Source organism: Astyanax mexicanus, chromosome 14, assembly GCF_023375975.1.
Source record: "Astyanax mexicanus isolate ESR-SI-001 chromosome 14, AstMex3_surface, whole genome shotgun sequence".
NCBI classification, from domain to species: Eukaryota; Metazoa; Chordata; class Actinopteri; order Characiformes; family Acestrorhamphidae; genus Astyanax; species Astyanax mexicanus.
The window spans coordinates 34036733-34057196 of NC_064421.1; the positions used below are offsets into that span (position 1 = coordinate 34036733).

At 41.1% G+C, this 20464-nt stretch overlaps 1 protein-coding gene across 1 annotated transcript in view; it reads right to left on the reverse strand.

Annotated features, from left to right (window-relative positions):
* tbc1d12a (TBC1 domain family, member 12a) overlaps positions 1–17871 on the reverse strand; it is a 48859-nt gene extending 30988 nt beyond the window's left edge. The window contains exons 1-2 of the mRNA XM_007238106.4: positions 16115–17871; positions 9677–9803 (exon numbers count right to left, since the gene is read on the reverse strand). Of these exons, the coding sequence (XP_007238168.3) occupies positions 9677–9803; positions 16115–17400 (1413 nt within the window). The 5' untranslated portion in view covers positions 17401–17871. The remainder of the gene's footprint in view (positions 1–9676; positions 9804–16114) is intronic.
* Positions 17872–20464: the final 2593 nt, after the last annotated feature.

Genomic DNA, 20464 nt, shown 5'->3' on the forward strand with positions numbered 1-20464 from the left:
CAGGTAGAAATAGAAAAACTGGTTAAGGAATCAAGGTTACTCAGAAAGAAGTGGAAGAAGGGGAATGAGGCAGAAAGAGAGGGCATTGAGTTATTGCAGGAGGAGTTGAGAAGTAAGTTGGTAAAATTGCGGAGAGCAGAGGCTATGAGGAAAAGGAGGAAGAAGAAGGAGCGTGCTAGGATAGAGTTCTTTAGAGATCCATTTAGGTTTGTTAAGAGTCTGTTTAGTAAGGAGAAATCAGGAAATCTAAAGGTCGGAAAGAGGGAGTTGGAGGAGCACTTTAAGAGTGTTTACACAGAGAAGGAAAGGTCTAGCGACCTGGACCTACCAGCAGACATGCCGCCGTTAGGTGATATAGAGTGGAAAATGGATGTTAACCCCCCTAGGTGGAGTGAGGTTCAGGAGGTGGTGAAGGCTGCAAAGGCAGGTTCTGCCCCAGGGCCAAATGGGGTTCCATATAGATTATATAAAAGTGCACCAGATGTTTTGAAGTTTCTATGGAAACTAATGGCTATAGTGTGGAAGAAGGGGATTATTCCAAAGGAGTGGCGCAGAGCAGGTGGTGTTCTTATCCCAAAAGAAAAGGATTCTGTGGCTATTGATCAGTTCCGTCCCATAAGCTTGTTGAATGTGGAGGGTAAGATCTTCTTTAGTGTGGTTGCACGTAGACTAGCAACGTACCTGAAAAGAAATAATTTAATTGATACGTCTGTACAAAAGGCAGGAATTGCAGGTTTTTCTGGTTGCATAGAGCATAATAGTATGATTTGGCATCAGATTCAAACAGCAAGAGCCGAGAAAAAGGATCTACATGTGGTGTTTTTAGATCTGGCTAATGCTTTTGGTTCGGTACCGCATGCATTGTTGTGGAAGGCATTCAATTTTTTTAGGGTTCCAGAAGAGATTTCAAGGTTAGTTAAAGCCTATTTTGAAGACATACAGTTTTGCTTTAGTGTAGGGGAGTGTGTCACATCTTGGCAACGACTGGAAATAGGTATAATGGCAGGTTGTACAATTTCACCGCTAGCGTTTACGATGGCAATGGAGGTGATTATTAGGGCTTCTAAGTGGGTCGTAGGCGGGGAGAGGCTGCATGATGGCACCCGGCTCCCACCAGTTAGGGCGTTTATGGACGATATGACAACATTAACGACCACGGTGCCATGTACCCGGCGACTGCTAGGGAAGTTAAATGATAATCTTAGGCTGGCTAGGATGAAAGTTAAACCGAGCAAGTCTAGGAGTGTATCAGTCGTTAAAGGGAAATTGATACAAGAAAGGTTTATGATGGAGGGAGAAGTCATACCATCTATATTGGAAAAGCCAGTTAAGAGTTTAGGTAGGTGGTATACTGCAGCACTGAATGATAAAGAGCAGGTGGAAGGGTTGAGGACAGAAATGGTGGAGGCCATTAATAGAATTGATAAGTCTTTTCTGCCAGGTAAATTAAAATTGTGGTGTCTGCAGTTTGGTTTGTTGCCTCGTCTAAGGTGGCCACTTACAGTTTATGATATTCCGATTTCTGAGGTTGAGAGGTTAGAAAGGGTTATGAGCAAGGCTATAAGGACATGGTTGGGGGTGCCGCGTTGCCTTAGTAGTGTGGCGTGGTGTGGGAGAGGGATGCTGGAACTGCCGTTGACGAGCTTGGTTGAGGAGTTCAAATGTGCTAAGGTAGGACGTGAAATGCAGTTGTTAGGGTCAAAAGACGGGCTGGTTAAAGCAACAGCACCAGTGACTAGGTCTGGGAGAAAGTGGAATGCTCGAGAAGCTACTCAAGCCGCAAGGAGGGCACTGGAGCACAGGGATGTTGTGGGGCAGGTGCAAAATGGGAGGGCAGGATTAGGTTTAGGTGATTCTTGGAAAGCATTCGGCAAGGCCACATCACCTGAGAAAAGGCGTATGGTTACAGGGTTTATTCGTGAGCAGGAGGAGGAAGCAAGGAGGGCAAAAGCAGCAGGGCAGAGTAAACAGGGGCAGTGGATGAGATGGGAAAGTGTAGAGAAGCGGAGAATCACCTGGCGAGAGTTATGGGGATTGGATACAGGCCGTATAAAGTTTCTTTTGGGAGCTACATATGATGTTCTGCCAACGCCACAAAACCTTGCTCAGTGGGTGGGTGAGGATCCAAGTTGTAAGCTATGTGCAGGAAGTGGCACGCTGAAGCACATTTTGTCGGCATGTAAGGTGAGTCTATCCCAGGGGCGCTACACATGGAGGCATAATCAGGTACTTAGATCTCTTGCAGGTGCACTTGATAAGAAACGGTTAGAAGTTAATAACATGCCCGTGGTAGGTTGCAGTAGGGTAATAACGTTTGTGCGTGAGGGGCAGCATAGTGGAGAAACAGCACAGTGCTTGAAAACTGCTGGTAAGTGGGCCAATGCACGAGATTGGAAGTTATTAGTGGATGTAGGTAGTAAACTGCAGATCCCACAGTGCATTCTGGTTACAACCTTGAGGCCGGATGTAGTGTTGTACTCTGAAAGTAAGCGGATAATGTATTTTATAGAGCTGACTGTTCCGTTTGAAGACGAGGTAGATGGAGCTTATGAAAGGAAAAGGCTGAAGTATACAGACTTGGTGGCTGAGGTGAGAGAGCGTGGGTGGCAAGCGTATATTAGACCGGTAGAGGTAGGTACTAGAGGCTTTGTTGCGAAGTCTGCCACAAGACTGCTGTCTGAATTCGGAATTAGAGGTCGTGTGCTAAGGACTGTAGTGAAGGAGTTGTCAGATGTAGCTGAAAGATCTAGTCAGTGGTTGTGGTTCAGAAGGGCTGAGGCTGTGTGGGGAAGGGAGTGAGTTTGTGCTTCTACAGCAAGCTTGGAGGGGGGTGGGTCTGGGACGCCAGACTTCACTGTTGAGCCTTCTGGAGGTGTCGTGGGCCTAATTCAGCGAAACACTGACGAAGGAAGGTGCCTACCTGATGACCCCTGAGAAGAGCTTGCACTGAAGTTTGTGTTGGAGTTGTTAGATGTAGCTGAAAGATCTAGTTAGTGGTTGTGGTTCAGAAGGGCTGAGGCTGTGTGGGGAAGGGAGTGAGTTTGTGCTTCTACAGCAGGCTTGGAGGGGGGTGGGTCTGGGACGCCAGACTTCACTGTTGAGCCTTCTGGAGGTGTCGTGGGCCTAATTCAGCGAAACACTGACGAAGGAAGGTGCCTGCCTGATGACCCCTGAGAAGAGCTTGCACTGAAGTTTGTGTTAAAGTTTGGATGAAGGGGATTGGTGTGGTCCTGCTCTTGTAATAATTTGTCTCATGAGTTTTTGTAGACGTCTGAGTACTTGGCAGTTGAGGCACGGACCATGAACATAGTTCGCTATGCTTCTGGATTCTTGTCGAGCCAGTATCAGATGGTAGTGGTTGCTGTGTTCTGCTCACACAACTTATAATGTGATTTATTGTGTGTGATTGTGCTTAGGTAAGTGTGTTGTTGCCATAGTTAAAGGAAGTGATTAAGGAGGGATTCTATGTGTTCATAGGTTATTTTTTGGTAGGTCTGTTACTTGGCAGTTGAGGCAATGGACCATGAACATAGTGTTAGGCTGTGCTTCTGGATTCTTGTCGAGCCAGTATCAGATTGTGGTGGTTTTGCTATTGTTGTTAGTTGAGTGAGTAGTAGATCCTGGCTGAGCCCTATGCATAACCCCAGCTGTTAGGTGCAGGATTTGTCAATTTCCTGTATTATATTACTGCTGTTAAAGCTAATGTCCATACTTTTTGGGATTAAGGACCCTCTCTGGTGAGAATGGGCATTTGCACCGAGCGTGCAAATAAACTGGGAGGGTGCGGTGCGGATGAATCCGATTCCATGTTATGTGTGTTTTTTTACTATGAGTAAATGAGCTATTGAGCTCTGAGTTTCCCCTTCTGAAGTCTCCATTGCTCCACCAGCCACTCATGTTCAGTAAAAATGAGCCTGATCCTCTTCCAGAAGCTGTACATGTGACGTAAGTACATAAAGACGTGTGACGTGGCCTGAAGAACTCCCGCGAAAAGCGACCTGAGACCCCAGTTTTTATTATTTTAGGAGGCATAACACCCACCACTATTCTATACCAATATTAGCATCTTTCCTTAAGTCATTTTATAATTTGCGACTAAAAGCTAATTGTCACAGTTAGGACAGGAGAGATATTAGATTTTAATGAAAATAGAAAAAGACAAAAAAGGGGTCATTAGGCCTGTCGCGATAACTATGTTATCGACTTATCATACGAGATTTTTTAACCGCGAGTATTTTTACCGACATCGATAACAGCCAACGGGCACGTGAGTTTGTTTACATGAGAACGAGTCACACTGTGCTGCTCTCTCGCTCACAACGAATCTGTGAGACAGCGACATCCATCTGTTAGGAAATCAGTGAAGTGCAGGTGGAGCTTATGCATCAGTGACGGGACCTACACACATGCACGCACGCACGCACCCACCCACACACACCTAGGCTAAACTTGAAAAAAGGGGGGAAAAAAGGACTGAAATTTGGTACACAGGAAAACTAGATAAGCACAACTGAAAATCACGAGAAACAAGGCACAATAGGGTCAATACACAACAAACACTGACAAAACAAGGGCTATATATACAAGGGAACACAGGTGGAAACAATTAGGCAATCAGAGCAGACTGGGGAAGAGTCACCTGACATGTGGAGTAAGAGTCTGGGGCATGCTGGGAAATGGAGTTCTTAGATAATAGTTGTCATGAGGTTGGTTCTGGCAACGTAGCAGTTTACAGTTACAGGCCATCGTTACTGGTCTGGCAGACAGAATTTACAAGCCCATTTCAAGAGTCTTCTGGGTAATATGCAGAGTAGAGTATGTAACGAGGTACTGGTAGTGAAGATAGGAGGCTGAATCAGCATTAGCAAACGTAGCCTCCTCCAGAGCTCTTCAGAAGACCGGATGAAGCTGCAGGACGCAGCGCTGTCTCCTTAACGAGATCAGCAGAAATAGAGCTGAGATTTATGTGCCGCACCTCTGGCTACGAGAAGAACAGAACACAACGGTCTATGGCTGTGTGTTCCTGTGCATGCCAGACGCCTACACCCCAAACAGAGTTCATTTAAGCCAAATCTCTGCTCAACTCCACACGAGACAGTCTGACTCCTGCGTCAACTACAGTTTATTGTCTGAGAAGATACTACAACGTTCACCAAACTGCTTAAAGTAAAGAAATGTAGCAAACAGTCAATCTGGTGGGGGTTGACTTGACATAAAAATAAAAAATTTGCTTGCCAGAGAATCTCAGAATTTTCTAATTATTATTGTTAGCATTACCCCAGGTTAGTCCTGCTAGTGATATTAGTTGATTACATTGCATAACGCAGTATTTTGTGGATTTAATCGCCATGTAAGTATGTCCACAGACAGACGTTAGACACTATTGTGTGTATTAAATGAGAATAGAGTGATAATAAACAGTAAAATACTACTCTCCTTTTAATACTGCGGACATGGGAGCAGTAGAGATGGGAATTTCTAGGCACCTTCCGATTAGATTTAATTATGATTCTTGGGGTGCTGGTTCGAATCCCGGTCTAGCTTGCCATCAGCTGCCGGAGCCCTGAGAGAGCACAAATGTCATTGCTTTCTCTGGGTGGGTAGATGGTGCTCTTCCCCTCATCACTCCTGGAGTGATGTTGGTCAGCACAAGGTCGACCAACACCAAAAGTCGACTGTGAGCGGATGTATCGGAAACGAGTCGCTGCGCTTTCCTCCAAACGCACTGATGCTATTCGGCAATGCTGCATCAGCAGCAGTTTGAAAAGAGGTGGTGGCTGACTTTACGTGTTGGAGGAGGCATGTTCTAGTCTTCACCCTCCTTGTGTTGTGGCATCACCAGTTATGGGGGATATACAGATAAAACTGAGTAGCAAATGAATGAGTGGGACAATTGTCCTAGCTTAATTGGGAGAATAACCGGAGAAAAATAGAAATTATTACTTCTATACATACAGCCTATACCTTTAGTAATTCAGCCTATAGTAATTTAGTAAAAGTAATTGGGATGCAGCCAGAGTCTTTGATATACCCATATATTACTTTTGTGTGATTTCCTCAGTCTTAAAGCCCCCCTTTGTGCTGGATTAGGTTCCACTGCATAAGTCAGTGTATTCTCCACCCAAACACACCTGCCCCGACACACAAAGAGCTTAATAATTAATTTACGAGGTGAAATGGATCAGGTAGCACAGTCAACACATGAAACCAGAGAGGGCAAACACTGGTATACAGTTGTGGTCATATGTTTAAATACACTCATCATTGACATGAATGTCATGACATCAGATCTGTCAAAATACTTTATTAAAATAATTATCATACAATATATGGACATACCTGCAATACGTTTAATTGACTGATGCTGCTTGCTGTGTTTAGTTTGCAAAAAAAAAATAAATAATAATAAGCCTATTAATGTAAATGAGACAGAATATCGAGTTTATCTATAAGTAGTATGATGTGCATAAAAACCAATTCTGGTATCGAACCAAAACCATTGCCTTTTACTTATAATCATAAAAGTGAATGAGACTCAAATACCAATATCTGATATATATATATATCAATTCCCTATCGCCCTGCGCAAGTATTCACGCATCCTAAAGTGCATATCACTGTATTTTTTTATATTCTGACGGTTTATGGTATATCACAGTACTTTTTTTTTTTTTTTGCATGACTGGGCTTTAATATAGGGTTGAGTTACTGTACTGTTAGGAGTACATATAATTTAAAACAAGGCTTTGACACTATTGGGTTTTACAATTTTAACACAACTTTTTTTTTTTTTTTTTTTACAAACTATTAAAAATATTTTTAATAGTTCCCTAAACACTATAAATTGACATAAAATACTAAATGTTTAAGTATTTAAAGAGATATTTCTCAAAAGCTCTATTGCACAAGTAAGACACAAGTTCAATATAAATTTACTATATGTTATTCCTGATGCCATTAGAGGCATTACAGTATTTAAATCAGCCACAATTCCCCTTTCTTTATTAAAAAAAATACATTCAAATCATCCTCCAAGCAACAGTATTAATATATTTAAAGGGCTGTAGTTACTGCTCTATTTTACTGAGATGAAACACTCATACAGTGATTAACAGAAGCAGGAGGTGTTCTGATTTCTCTGCAGGCAGGACGGCGCTAGACCAGCGTTTGGTTCCACACGGCTGCATGTGGTTCTCTGACACTTTAGTTCCACACGGCAGTGCCTCCTAGCAGTACAGCTGTATGAGAGAAACGTTTCTAAAGTACTCTAGGTTTCTATAGGTCTTCTCTCATTTTATCTCTGAAGAAGCACATCTCCAAGAAATCACAGTAATCAATGTGCTGTGTGTGTGTGTGTGTGTGTGTGTGTGTTTCCCCACAGGAATACAGAGGGACACCTGTGGATTGCGTGGGGTGAATCCCAAGCAGAGTGCTAATCCAGAGCGCAGAAGCAGACAGCTGCCGACAACAGCCTCTCTGTCAACTCTGAGGCTGAGGGGGGGATCAGAGAGGGGAAAGGGGGGGGGGCAGACCGCTGGTTAGACAGCAGCTGCAACACACACACACACACACACACACACACACACGCCCCCGCATATCCCATACTGCTGTGTCTCTAAGCTGACACATCCAGTGACACACACTTTCCAGTGTTTTCACTCTCTCTCTCTCTGTCTCTCTGTAGATGTAGATCTATCAGCTCTGAGAGCACTGCTGCGACTGCTGTCTCCATTCCTGTGATAACGATATTCTGGGCGATATTAATAAACACTAAAAATTATTGTATTCATTTCAAGGTTATAATACTGCAACGACTTTTCGTATCAACTTTTTAACCGCCGTATTTTTTGCACTACGAAGGCGCACTTAAAATCCTTAAATTTTCCAAAAATTGTTAGTGCACCTTATGTATGAATTTCACCAGTCAGGTTGTAAGGAGTTTTTGTTTAGTTTTGCAGCTCCGAGACTCGATACTGAAGCAGTATTAGCATTAGCTGCTAACCACGCTAAGCTATAGCTCTTTCGCAGTTCAGAGGTGAGTATTTCAAACTGCAGAACGTGGGAAGAAACTGCTAGCTAATATCGCCCCCCAGGCTTACCAGAACACTCAGGGTTCCTCAGTGTAGCGCTGTCAGGCAACATATATTATTTTTTATTTATTTTTTTTATTATAGTTTTGTTTACCGAACTTGGCTAAGCTTTACAGGTCTCGCCACTGGGTGCTGAATTAGAAGGAAAACATGGCGACACCCCTGTTCCATACTAGTGTCTCATAAAATACGCCTTAAAATCCAGTGCACCTTATGTATGAAAATAGACCAGAAAATTGATAGTGCGCCTTATAATCCATCACTTCAGACCTCCAAACTTCATGTAGAGCGTAGAGATCTTCATGGAATGGGTTTCCAAGAGAGAGCAGCTCCATCTAAGCCTCACATCACCAAAAACAATGCAGGCAAGTGGAGACTTTTGTCAATATACTCTTAACCAGAGTATTCTGGGAGGATTTCTCAGACTGTGCAGCAGTGAAAACAGACTGTGCTAGCAGAAATAAACGAGCAGTGTGTTTAACACAGCACCAGTGAGAAGTAGACCAAACATTTTTAGAGTGATTCTGAAACCAATGAATTTGCAAAATGCTTCTGAAATCACTAACCTGCAATGTTTCTGCAGTTGTGAAGAGGTTTCTAATCAGCTGTGCCTCTGCAGTATTAAGGGGGCTCTAAGCTGCTTTGTGAAGTCGGTGATGGTTCTGGAGTCTCTGAAGAGGTGCTATAAGTCATAAGTTATACGGAGCTATAAGTCATGTGAGTTTCAAGCTGCTATGCATTTCTGAAGTCACTGCTGAGGTTCTTACCTGTTATATGCGTCTAGATATATTTAAGAGCGTTTTCACACCAGCATCATCTGGTCCGTATAAAACTGACACTTGTTCATTGATTGCACTCAGGAGCAGATTAAAATAACCGCCTGAGGCCCACAAGAAGACGTCTGGTTCCAAACAGACTACAGAACGGTTTGTTTGTGGTGAGAACATGACCTGGTGTTGATCAAACCCAACTATCAAATATACACCTATTCGACAAATATTCAACAAAAACTGCTGTTCAGGTGCAGTTTAACCTCATTAATTACCCAGATAATTACCTTAGCTACATAATCAGCTTCATGATAAGTTTTCGCACAGAATGCTGTATGTTTGGTGCTCGTCGCTCACATCTGCGCGACACCGTTTACTGATGCAACAGCATAGACGTCACGCTACCCATCAAAAACTGTGCAGAGGCAAATTTTCTGCATGCAGTATTAAAGCCGCTTCACGTTGCACAGATATATGGGATGGTCTGGAACACAGAACCTTCTTGCTATATTTTTTATTTTCTTGCCTCCACTACAGCTCTAATTGCATAGAAGAGATGGTTTACTGATGCGCATTTAGGTTGTTGCCTGTGTGAAAACAAACCAAACTGAGGGGGAAACATTCCAAGTAAAGGAACTGATCCACTGATTTGAGAAAGGAACTAAGAAAACTCTGAGAAACAATTTAACCGGCTGAGTTTCTGCAGTTGGTTTAAAGCTGTTGGAAATTTCTGAAGTATTTGAGAAAGATCAAAGATGGTGTATGTTCCTAGAGTTTTTACATGAGCTGCTTTGGAATAACTGTGAGAGTACTAACCTGTGGTACAGTACTGGAGTCCTTGGGAGAGTTGTCCTTCGGGGAGCTTTTCCCAAACAGTCTCCAGCCTGGATTGCTCTGGGCAGCTGGAGGCTTGTGCTCTTTGGTCTTCCAGGAAAACAGACTTCTAAAGAGATCAAGCAGAAACAAACAGAATGAGGAACAGATACTTCTGAAAAAGGGCTGCTCTTAGACAAATCCTCTGCAGAGCCTCTAGTCTGGTTTCATAATCAGCCTACATCAGTCTCTCAGTCAACCTGAAACTAGGCCTGATACGATAACCATGTCTGTTTGGACGATAAGTTGCCCCAAGAAATAACATAACAATAACAGCAATGTAATTTCAACTTTTTAAACAGAAATAAAAAATAGAAAAAAAAAATAGACATTGCAATTGGCATACATTAGGGCTGCACAACCTATTGTTTGAGTATCGTAAATTAATTACTCACATCACAGCATGTGCAAGGTCACAACAAAACAAATGAAACCATACATGCCATGCTATAACTTAATACAAAATATTTGTGGTATGATCCAGATTATTTTTTCTGATCTTAGACAACAAACAGCTTGAGAATTAAACCGCATGTAAAATAGATTTAACTCAATGCGGAATTCAATAACGTAACTCACCACAACAGGCCTACTTTAAAAAGTGTTTAATAAATCAAGTCAGGAATTATAAAGACAATTAATGATCAGGCAAACTATTAGCATGCTGCTTGTGATTTATGATGGCCAGCATCCAGGATATCAATCCACCTGTCTGCACAGCAGCAGCTGCCTTCTGCTCATGAATAATACAGCTAATACAGTAGATACTTCCAGTTCGTCCTGGCATCTGTTCATCCAGAGACAGCTTATAAATAACCATAACAGTATAGTCAGCTGCGGTCTTAATTTAATTAAACATATAAATGAGTTATTCATTAGCCAATCAATATATCAGCTTTTGTTTGACTTAATTATCAAACCTGCTGGACCGGTCATCTCTAAGGGCACAGGAAGACTGTAGCAGAATCAAACACCATGACAAACAGGCTAGTAAAAAAGGGGAAACTGAGACGAGCGAAAAAGCTAACTCAGACTTGAGCAACACAAAAAGCTTATCGCAGCAGGACACGCTGTCGACCAGCTCATAAAAGCTGACATTAAAATTCCTTTGGATTCTTCAACAAGAGGAGCTCCACAAAAGCATGCAGTGAAGTACAGAATGAAGAGCTGAATGTACAGTTTGTAGAGAATGATGAATTTCAGACTGAATTAGGTCTTCCTGAATATGTTGTCTCTACTTTAGTCAAGCCTCTGTAGGAATTAAAAGATTCAGGTTATAAAACACATATTATAAACACCACATCCTTGTTTATACAGATATTAATAATTGATCTCCACTGATCATTTATGGGAGACTGTAGTCCCATATCAATTTTCTCTGCATCCATTATTATTATTATCCTCCTTTCACCCTGTTGCTCTTCAACGCTCAGGACCTCACAGGATAGACCACCACAGAGCAACTATTATTATTTGGGTGATGGGTCATTATTTTCAGCACTGATTAGCACAGTGGTGGTGTATGAGTGTGTGTTGTGCTAAGGCTAGCCACAGTTAGCGCTACACAGAAGAACCCTGGTCCAGTAAGCTAGGGTGATATTAGCTAGTGGTTCGCCCCACGTAGCTTGTTTTAACAAGGTAAATGCACAGACTACAGTCCGATATACTCACCTCTCAATGGCGAAAGAGATGCTAATGCTGCTCCAGCAGTGCTAGCAGGGGTCAGCAGCAGGCTACAGGCTGATACTACTCACCTCTGAACAGCGTAAGATAGAGCTTAGCATGGTTAGCAGCTATTGCTAATACTGCTCCAGTATCAAGTCTCATGCTGGAAAACTAAACTAAAACTCCTGTATAACGCTGTACTTGAGTGGAGTGGCTTTACTGCTCCTTACAAACTGACTGGTAAAATTCCTAAATAAGGCGCAACGGATTATAAAACACACTGACGATTTTTGGGAAAATTAAGAAATTTTAAGTTCGCCTAATAGTGGAGAAAAATATGGTAGGTTTTTTTTTCATTTGAAGGAAATACAAAAAGAGTAGGCATCAGGTAGAGTGTTTTTTTATATCAGTTTAAATAATACATTTATATGAGTTCAATTCTTATAGACAAGGTCTTTTAAACATCTTCCATAAGCATTTTACACCAAACCACTCTGTTTACAGCCATTTAATTGGACTGAAAAAAAACAAACAAAATATACAGTGTTCTCTTTACACGTTCACTTCTTCATTACAAAACCAATGGTGGCTATAACAGAAGCTTAAACAGCAGCTCAGCCACCTAGAGAAAGTGACGTCAAAGCCTGGCTGCCCTCAGCATGGAGAGTGTCACGCTGGAGCCAATTAAGGAAGGCCACAACACCACGACGCTGCCTCTATGGTAGAACTCCCAAACACAAAAGGCTGATCTAATCTGTGGGGAGTGTTTCACAGACAGAGCCAGGTGATCAAAAACCAGTTCAACCTAAAACCCTACTGTCCTCCACAGCAACCAAGCGAAATCTAAGCCTTTCAGCAACAGGGAAAGCTACATCTACACAGATCACACTGCTAACTTCACCACAACAGAGGAACTGGGAATTACTCTGGAAGTTCTACCACATACCGGGCAGGAAATGATGAGCGCAATTAGTTCTGCTGCTTATTTAAGACAACTCGAGTGCTGGAAATGTGCAAAACATCATGTCTATGGCAGCGACTGTGGAAAAGACTGAAAAATCTGGACCGTAACTCTGTCAAAACCCCTGAGAGACGCCTTAAATCAAAAACCCAGAGTCTGGAGAATGAGAGCGAGCTGTGGGCTGCACAGCTGTGGAACGAAACAATCAATTTCAGCAACAAATCCTCTACTATCTGAATTCTGCCCTGAACACACAGGCTATCAGCTCTGGCCACAAGGCCTTCCGGGTAATATAAGCTTGATAGAGGCCTGCAGGCAGGCAGGCGTAACTCACCTAACCAGCCCTGGCTTTGGCACACACTGCCAGGTCATGTGAGTGTGCCATAAGTCTATTCACACAGTTACAAAAAACCCATACCCTAATCTTTTCCACTGTATATTTCAGTATATCACGACATGGTCCAGTTCCAGAGGGCCCAAGGCGTGTCAGAAAATATCATTATATTCAAACAAAATATCTATGTTTGTCAAAACAGTACATTACCAAGACCAAGACTCAGTTTCTATAGATTAATAATAGTGTAACAAAACAAAGTAATGTAACAACAAACATCTACCACAATATTAAGATGCAGAACATTTGATGCATGCATATAAACTACTACAAACTAAAATACAAATCAGACTGCTTTCAGGAACATTGCTATTATTACTACCGTATTCGTTTTTTATGTATAATTTTTAACAGTCAGGTTGTAGGGAGCAGTAAAGCCACTCCGCTGAAGCACAGCATCATACAGGAGTTTTAGTTCAGTTCTTCAGCACAGAGAGTGGGGTAGCATTAGCAATAGCCACTTACCTCGCTAAGCGCACGTTTTTTTCCCCCCATTAAGAGAGGAGTATTATCGGCCTCTAACCTACAGCTAACCCCGGCTAGTACTGCTGGAGTAGCATTAGCATTAGCCCCTAATTAAGCCGTGTTAAAACAAGCTAAGTGGGACGAACCACCTTAGTGGAAATCTGAAAATATAAGCGGTCAATAAACAAAGGTGCTTTACTCACCCAAATAAACAGATTTAAACAGAAAAATCTGTGTAAAAGAACATCCAGCGCTCATTTGACTTGCGATGTTATTGTGTTCTAGTTCTAAATAACCAAAGCACCAACAAAAAGTCAAACGTCAACAGTTTTTTTAGTTGTATATTAGTCCTTAATACCATCATACCAGTATAGTCAATGTTATTTCGAAAGGAACCACTATTACTTAGATAATCACAAGTTTCACCAGTTTAGGATTTAATTTCATGGTAGCTGGTGTCTTTTTACAAGGGTAAAGTTGGTGAGCTCTTTATTTCAATGTTGTACTCCACTTTAAATGCTAAATTATTACTGTAGCTACATTTAAGGTGGAATGGAAAATAGAAATTAGAAGCTGGTGAAATGTTAGGAGCCTCTCTTTACTTGCACTTTTTTTCTTACTTCTGGTTCAGATTTGTCTGTAATCCTTGTTTGTTGCAGCCCCTAATCATTAGGAAAATGAAGGGCTTGGTTTCAACAGCTGGAGTTTGGGTACAGAATGGTGCAGCGTTGAGGAGGACATCTCAGGAGGTTTGTGAGTTTACTGTGGCTGGTGAGCAGCAGTGGCGTGGCATGAAGTTGGTAATTAAACAAATTCACGCTACTTAAACATGTTTCTGTACCACGTTTTTCCCTTCAAGCAAATCACAATGAAGGAACACAAAGGGGAACAGATATATGGATATAACGGATATATGGATATAACGGATATATAACAAACGATATGACCAATATTTAGGTCACAATATGTTTCTTGACTTCAGTTGATACGATAGAACACCGATATTAATATGAAGAGGTGTTAAGTAACAAAGTACAAACACTGTGTTATCTACCTTTTTACTAATATTTTACTAGAGTTATTATTTTTCAGTGCCTTTTATGTCTACTTATGATACGATCAATGAAAATGCCACCATACACCATCACACACTGGCACTGCCAGGATATGGTAGTCTATAGCCTTCTGCTGTTTCGGCTCAGCTTAAAATGCAGTGAACTGAGGAAAGCACTCTGTATTGAACATCAATCAGTAACAAATGCTGTAAATACCGCATATCTATTACAAGCTTAGACCAACTTTTTGTAGATGCACCTTCAACCGAAAGAAGATGGTCACGCAGGCAAGGGCTTATTTTCAAAACACAACACAACATAACAGCGTTTTTCAAAATGGGCAAAAGGCATGACTAGTTCTCTTAATTAATCATGGGTGTGTTTTGGGCGTGACCTATAGGAATGGACGATTAACTGTTGTCTAGGTTATTTTCAATCAGTTGCGCACCTGTGTTTCCACTGCCAAAATAACAACACGCCAGAAATTTACCTGAACACACATCCCCTCCAAACCACCACGACCATCAGTGTAGATTTATTCCTAAACTCTGACACTATTTTGATGCTGCAGGTGCAAGGTGTGAAAATAGACTGTTGACAGGGTGTAAGACAGCAAAAAGCATCGCAGCATCTCCTGCTGGGTGTACGATAGGGCACCATGAGTGCGGACAGGGTTTTTTGCTGCAGACTTTACTGCTAGTGTAAACTAAACAATATTAAACTTATCTATTTACAAGTCTATACATTCATTTCCTGTTCGTTTCTCAATGTCCCCTAAACAAAACCATTACCAGAGGAGGAGGAGGAACTGTTCACACTAATCTGTTCCTGCTTCCTGATTCAGAAACAAAGAATTACAATCAAATATTTCATTGTGGTTCGTTTTGAACAGAGACACTACTGTACTGTTCCTGCTCCTGCCCTCTTCTCTTTAAAGTCTCACAGACCTTCTTCAGCATCAACACTAGTTCAGCTCTGTGTAGGTCAGCGTTGGGAAACTCCAGTCCTAGAGGGTTAGATTCCTGCCATCCAGTTTTGTGTTTTATCTTCGCAACTGAGTGAACAGGCTGTTTGTGCTGCTGTGCCTTTAGGAAACGAGATATTCAAACAATGTGTGTTCTGACTGACAGCCCTATATTAAGCCTCATTCATAAAGCAGCTGAGGTTGAAACACTCTTTATAACTTCCATGCAAATGGGTGGGGCTTCTAACTTTATTAGAAAGAGTAGGTGAGTAGTATATGTTAAATTACATTTTTGTGACAATGGAAAAATGTAATGTTTACTTTTCATATACGAGCAGAAGTTAGAGGTGTGCCATATTTAGATGTACGCAATAACATTGCTGATATTTTGACACAATAAAAAAGGCATATTGTTGAAATTTTTACAGATTATTTTTCTACTGACTTTTTAAAACAGTTACATTGATACTAACTACAACTTATTTCTATTTATTTTGCTGTGGCAGTATATAATTGAAATTCATTTTTAAAAACTCAATGTCGTATCACATAAATACACTAAAATATAGTGTGTATATATATAATTAAATATATATATATATATATATATATATATATATATATATATATATAATTAAATATATATATATATATATATATATATATAATTAAATATATATATATATATATATATATATATATATATATATATATATATATATATATATATTTGGGGCCAAATAAACAAGCTTAGATTAACTTGACTCAAAAAACGCTCATATATTTGAAGAAAATCAAGATTTTTTTCTTCTTCCTAAGTACAACTATTATAAAAACAGTAAAGCATGCTCATGTTCTGGTGCTAGTGCAGGCCTACCTGGTCAGGAACTCGGCAATCCCATGCCTCTTGGCCACTTTCTGATCCGACGAGGAGTTAGGGTCACCACAGATGCCCTCTGGCATTGCGTCAGGGGCGCTCTGGCGACGGGTCACCTCGTAGGTATTCCCAGAGCTCAGACACCCGTCCACACCGCCCTCATCCCCGAAGAACCCTGCATCATCCTCAGGGCTGAGAGGGGTGGCATCACAGCTGAGCGACACTGTGTACCCAGGGTTAGTCCTAAGGGACTGTGGCCTAGCAGAGAAGCCCGTGTCTCCAAAGTCTTCTGGGGCATTTTCTGCCAAGGGGGACATGGACAGCTTCCCGCTGAGCTCTGAGAGGGTATCCAGTCCTGGGTCGGGGTCGCAGCTGATTGCGCCCTGCAGCTGGCTCGAATCGGATGCCTCCAGGCTGGCATGGCCGCTCTCCTGACCGGGACTCTCACAGGAACCGGGCGAGGAACGAGTGGTTTCTGGTGGACCTGGGTGTGCAACGGGTGCATCCCATAAGGAACGGGTGTTCACCACCAGGAAGCCACAGTTGCCCACTCTCACCCCTTTTTCCAGAGCAGCATTCGGGTGTAGGAACCCTTCAGGTGGGCATATCCGTGGGTCGTTCTCTAGGTCCATGCAGGTTCTGCGTGTGTGAAACGCAACAGGGCCTATATGTCCTACATTTCCATTGGGCACCTTTTTGGGCAGCTCTGGATGAGTTGAAGAAGAGCCTCTGTCTGTGTTTGTGTCTGTGTATGGACAGTTCATCTGGTTCAGTTGATGCTTACCAGCAGATACAAGAGCTGGGGCTGGAGAAAGCTGGACACACTCACTTGCCTTGGTTTCCATGACCATCTCTACACCACAGTCACCATCACCATTCCCATCCCCCATCCCCCAGTTCTCTGGACCCTGGTCTGGAGGGGCCATTGTGTCCATGTTCCCAGCAGTGGCAGGGGTCAAGCGACCATCCTCCACAGCTGCAACAATGGGTGGTGATGAAGATGGTGATGAAGATGATGTGATTGACAATGACGATGATAAAAATGATGGCTCAGGGAACCCATTTACCACCCCAACCCCACAGTCTTCTTCTTCAACAGGGCTGGTGCCCCAACTGTTGCCCACCAAACCCGGGCTGACCCTATCTTCTGCGCGGTCTGGTGAGATCCCCAAGCTGACGTCCGCCCCGGCGTCCAGCGAGCCCGGGCTCTGGCCGTTAACGGCTCCGTGAACACAGCCTGATCCGCTCACAGCGCGGGGAGCGCGAGGGGAGGTGTGGCTCGCCATTGTCCGCCTACTGCCATCTCCCTGCCCGTGGGACGGTGAAGGAAAGCCCGCTGACCCCGGGACTCCGCCGCTGCTGCTCTGATCGGTCGCGAGCTCGGTACCGGGATCTCATCTTACGAGCCAACGCCGCGCGCACGCGTCGCTCTCCACTGCCGCCGTTTGATCCCGCACGCGCTCGGACAGTCCCCTCGCGCCGCGCCGGGCGGAACGCATCGCTCGCGGCCGAACTGAAGCGGATTCAGTGCTTAGCTGGCTCCGCCGCAGGAGCACACAGCCGCCATTTTGAACTGCATGACGTCGCGTCTTTCCAGAGGCTTTTCCCCGGAAAGTGAATACAGGAGTTAAAGCGCCACCTGCCGGACAGAGGGAGTAACTACACCCACCCCACACTATATATAACCAATAATAAGAAAAACTCGCGATTTAAATACATAAACCGACTAAAAATACAAAAAAAAAAAAATGTTTGTATAAGACTCATCTACAAGACAATAATTCCAATAAATCCATTGTTAACCTTTATTTCTTTATTTAATGTATTTCAATTTACATTGTATATTGTATATTTATATTAATGCACACATGCAAACAATTAGGGCACACATGTGGAATTATGTAGTAAACAGCCAAAAAAGTGTTTGTCCTCCACAATCCCATGATCTACAGATCCGGAAAAATCAGTTTTTGAATCAGTTTCTCTGATTTTGCTGTTTATAGGTATATGTTTGAGTCAAATAATGGAAAAAAACAAACAAGTTCATATTCAGTTCAGAAATCATTATTTTGTGGAATAACCCTGGTTTTTGATCACAGTTTTCTCCTCCACTAATCTTACATACTATTTTTGGATATTCCTATGCCACTCCTGGTGCAAATTTTATATAGATTTTATTCCAGAGGTTTTTAATTTGGTAAAATCAAAGAAATTCTTCATTTTTAAGAGGTCTCATTGTTTCCCAGAGCTTTTTATCATATTTGGGTCAATATCAATATAACATGTTTGTGTTTGCAGCATAATTGTATACATTTCATACAAGCACTGTAAAACCACAAACCATTTACTCTGAATAAAAACGTTTTATATTATTGCAAATATAGAGGGATGTTAATTTTAGTTGTCTTTTATCTGTTTTTTTTTTCTTCTTTTTTTGCCATGTCTGCAGTGCTCTCTGGTTAAGATTAATAATTGTAATTTATTTAACTGAATTAAAAAAAAATCGAAGAAATTATGTTTTCTTAAAGTTTTGAAGGTGCTTGTGTTTTTTTAATTTGGGCATTTTAATTATTCATTTAGACACGTACTGTTGAATGTTCAGTAAATAATAATATTAATTTCACTTAATATTACTCATAATGTGTCAATATTCATCTTAAAGAGGTAAAGTTTAAAGTTTAACATGTCCACAATTCCAGGTCAACCACGTTTTCACCTGCTAATAATATTTGCTAATATTGTCCACCCTTTCAGGCAGGCCCGTGCATGCCAGGACGTAAAAAGTGAAAATATTTTTATTATTAAGCTGGGAACATATGATTTTAGTGTTGTCTGCAGTCTTAAAAATATATTAGTCATAAGATTAAAATATTAAAGTTATGAGGTCCAAAAAAACACAGTATTCTGTTAATGACCCATTAGGTCATGAAATAACAATTTATTTAACTGTTATGTTAAAATTACATAAACTGAATACTATGTACACAATATTACATTTTTTCACAATATTACATTTTGGGATGCTGAGATAATTTATTGAGTCTACAAAATAATAGAAAAAAATCACATTACATTATTCTTACATATTTAGGCCTTTAAATATTGTTTTATGGCCATGAGCTACAAAATAATATGCTTGTCTCTCTGCTGAAAATTCCAGCTCAATCCAGTTTTTGCTGGGAGCTGGTTTAGACGGTCTCAGCTGGTCCATATGACAAAACTCCCCTGTAGTCTGATTTTGATCATGCTTGGTCATGTTCATCCTGCTGGCCATACTGGTCCACCTGGTCCACTAGCTCGGTAATGCTGGTCATGGTTTTAGGCCACACTATGCGGATTATGTGAAAGGAAACAGACAGTTCAATAAAAATCAATAATTCATCATTACAGTCTTTATGACTTAGTACAGGCATGCCTTAGGGCTGTGTTCTGTCTCCATGGCCTTTTCCCTCACACTAATGATCTGATATCTCACAATAACTCTGTCATAATTATGAAATATGGTGCTATCACTGTAATAAGCCTATCAGAGATAACAATGATATTGGCAGGAGAAAAAGCACATCTAGAGATAAAACAAATTCATATATAATTATAATATACTTGTTTTACTTACTATACTATACTTACTATACTTGAATGTACGATTCATTGTATCAATGACAAAAAAAATACAATTTATTCTTATTATAATTGGATATCTGGCATTTTATGACCTATTTTTTTTTTTCTGTATGTCAAGATAAATAAGCATGCAAACTTCAGACAGTCAAAACTGCTATTTCCATTCTAGTAGAATTCATATAAAACCAATACTTAGTGTAGGAGTTTATTGCACAGATTTTAATTTAACAAATGAAATGCTTTCAATAGGCTTTATTACATAAGGTAGGAATTGTAAGTGTAATATTTTTGTGTTTTTATTATACTAGTAATTTATATTTTCATCTGTTATTAGTTTTTATAATAAAAAAACATTTGCTTATCAATACTTTGTGCTAAAATGAAAAAAAAAATCAATTTTTATTCTACTTTTTTCAACAGGTGGTATCTTTTTAGCATAGATGCAGAACTACGGAGTTCAAGTGCAAAATTGGAAAGTGAAGCTCTTAAAGTTCATTAATTCCTCAGATAATTTGTTAGCAGGACACACACCCCATCAGATCAGTAGCATGGGATATAATACAAAAAAACAGAAGCAAAAGCATAATGTAAATACTTTTTGCACATTTATAATGGATATTTCCAAAATATACAGGACAGACAATCAGAACAGAGATAATTTACATATATCACGTAAATGGACAGTATGAAAAACATCCTGTTCAATTCTAGAAAGAAATACAGAGA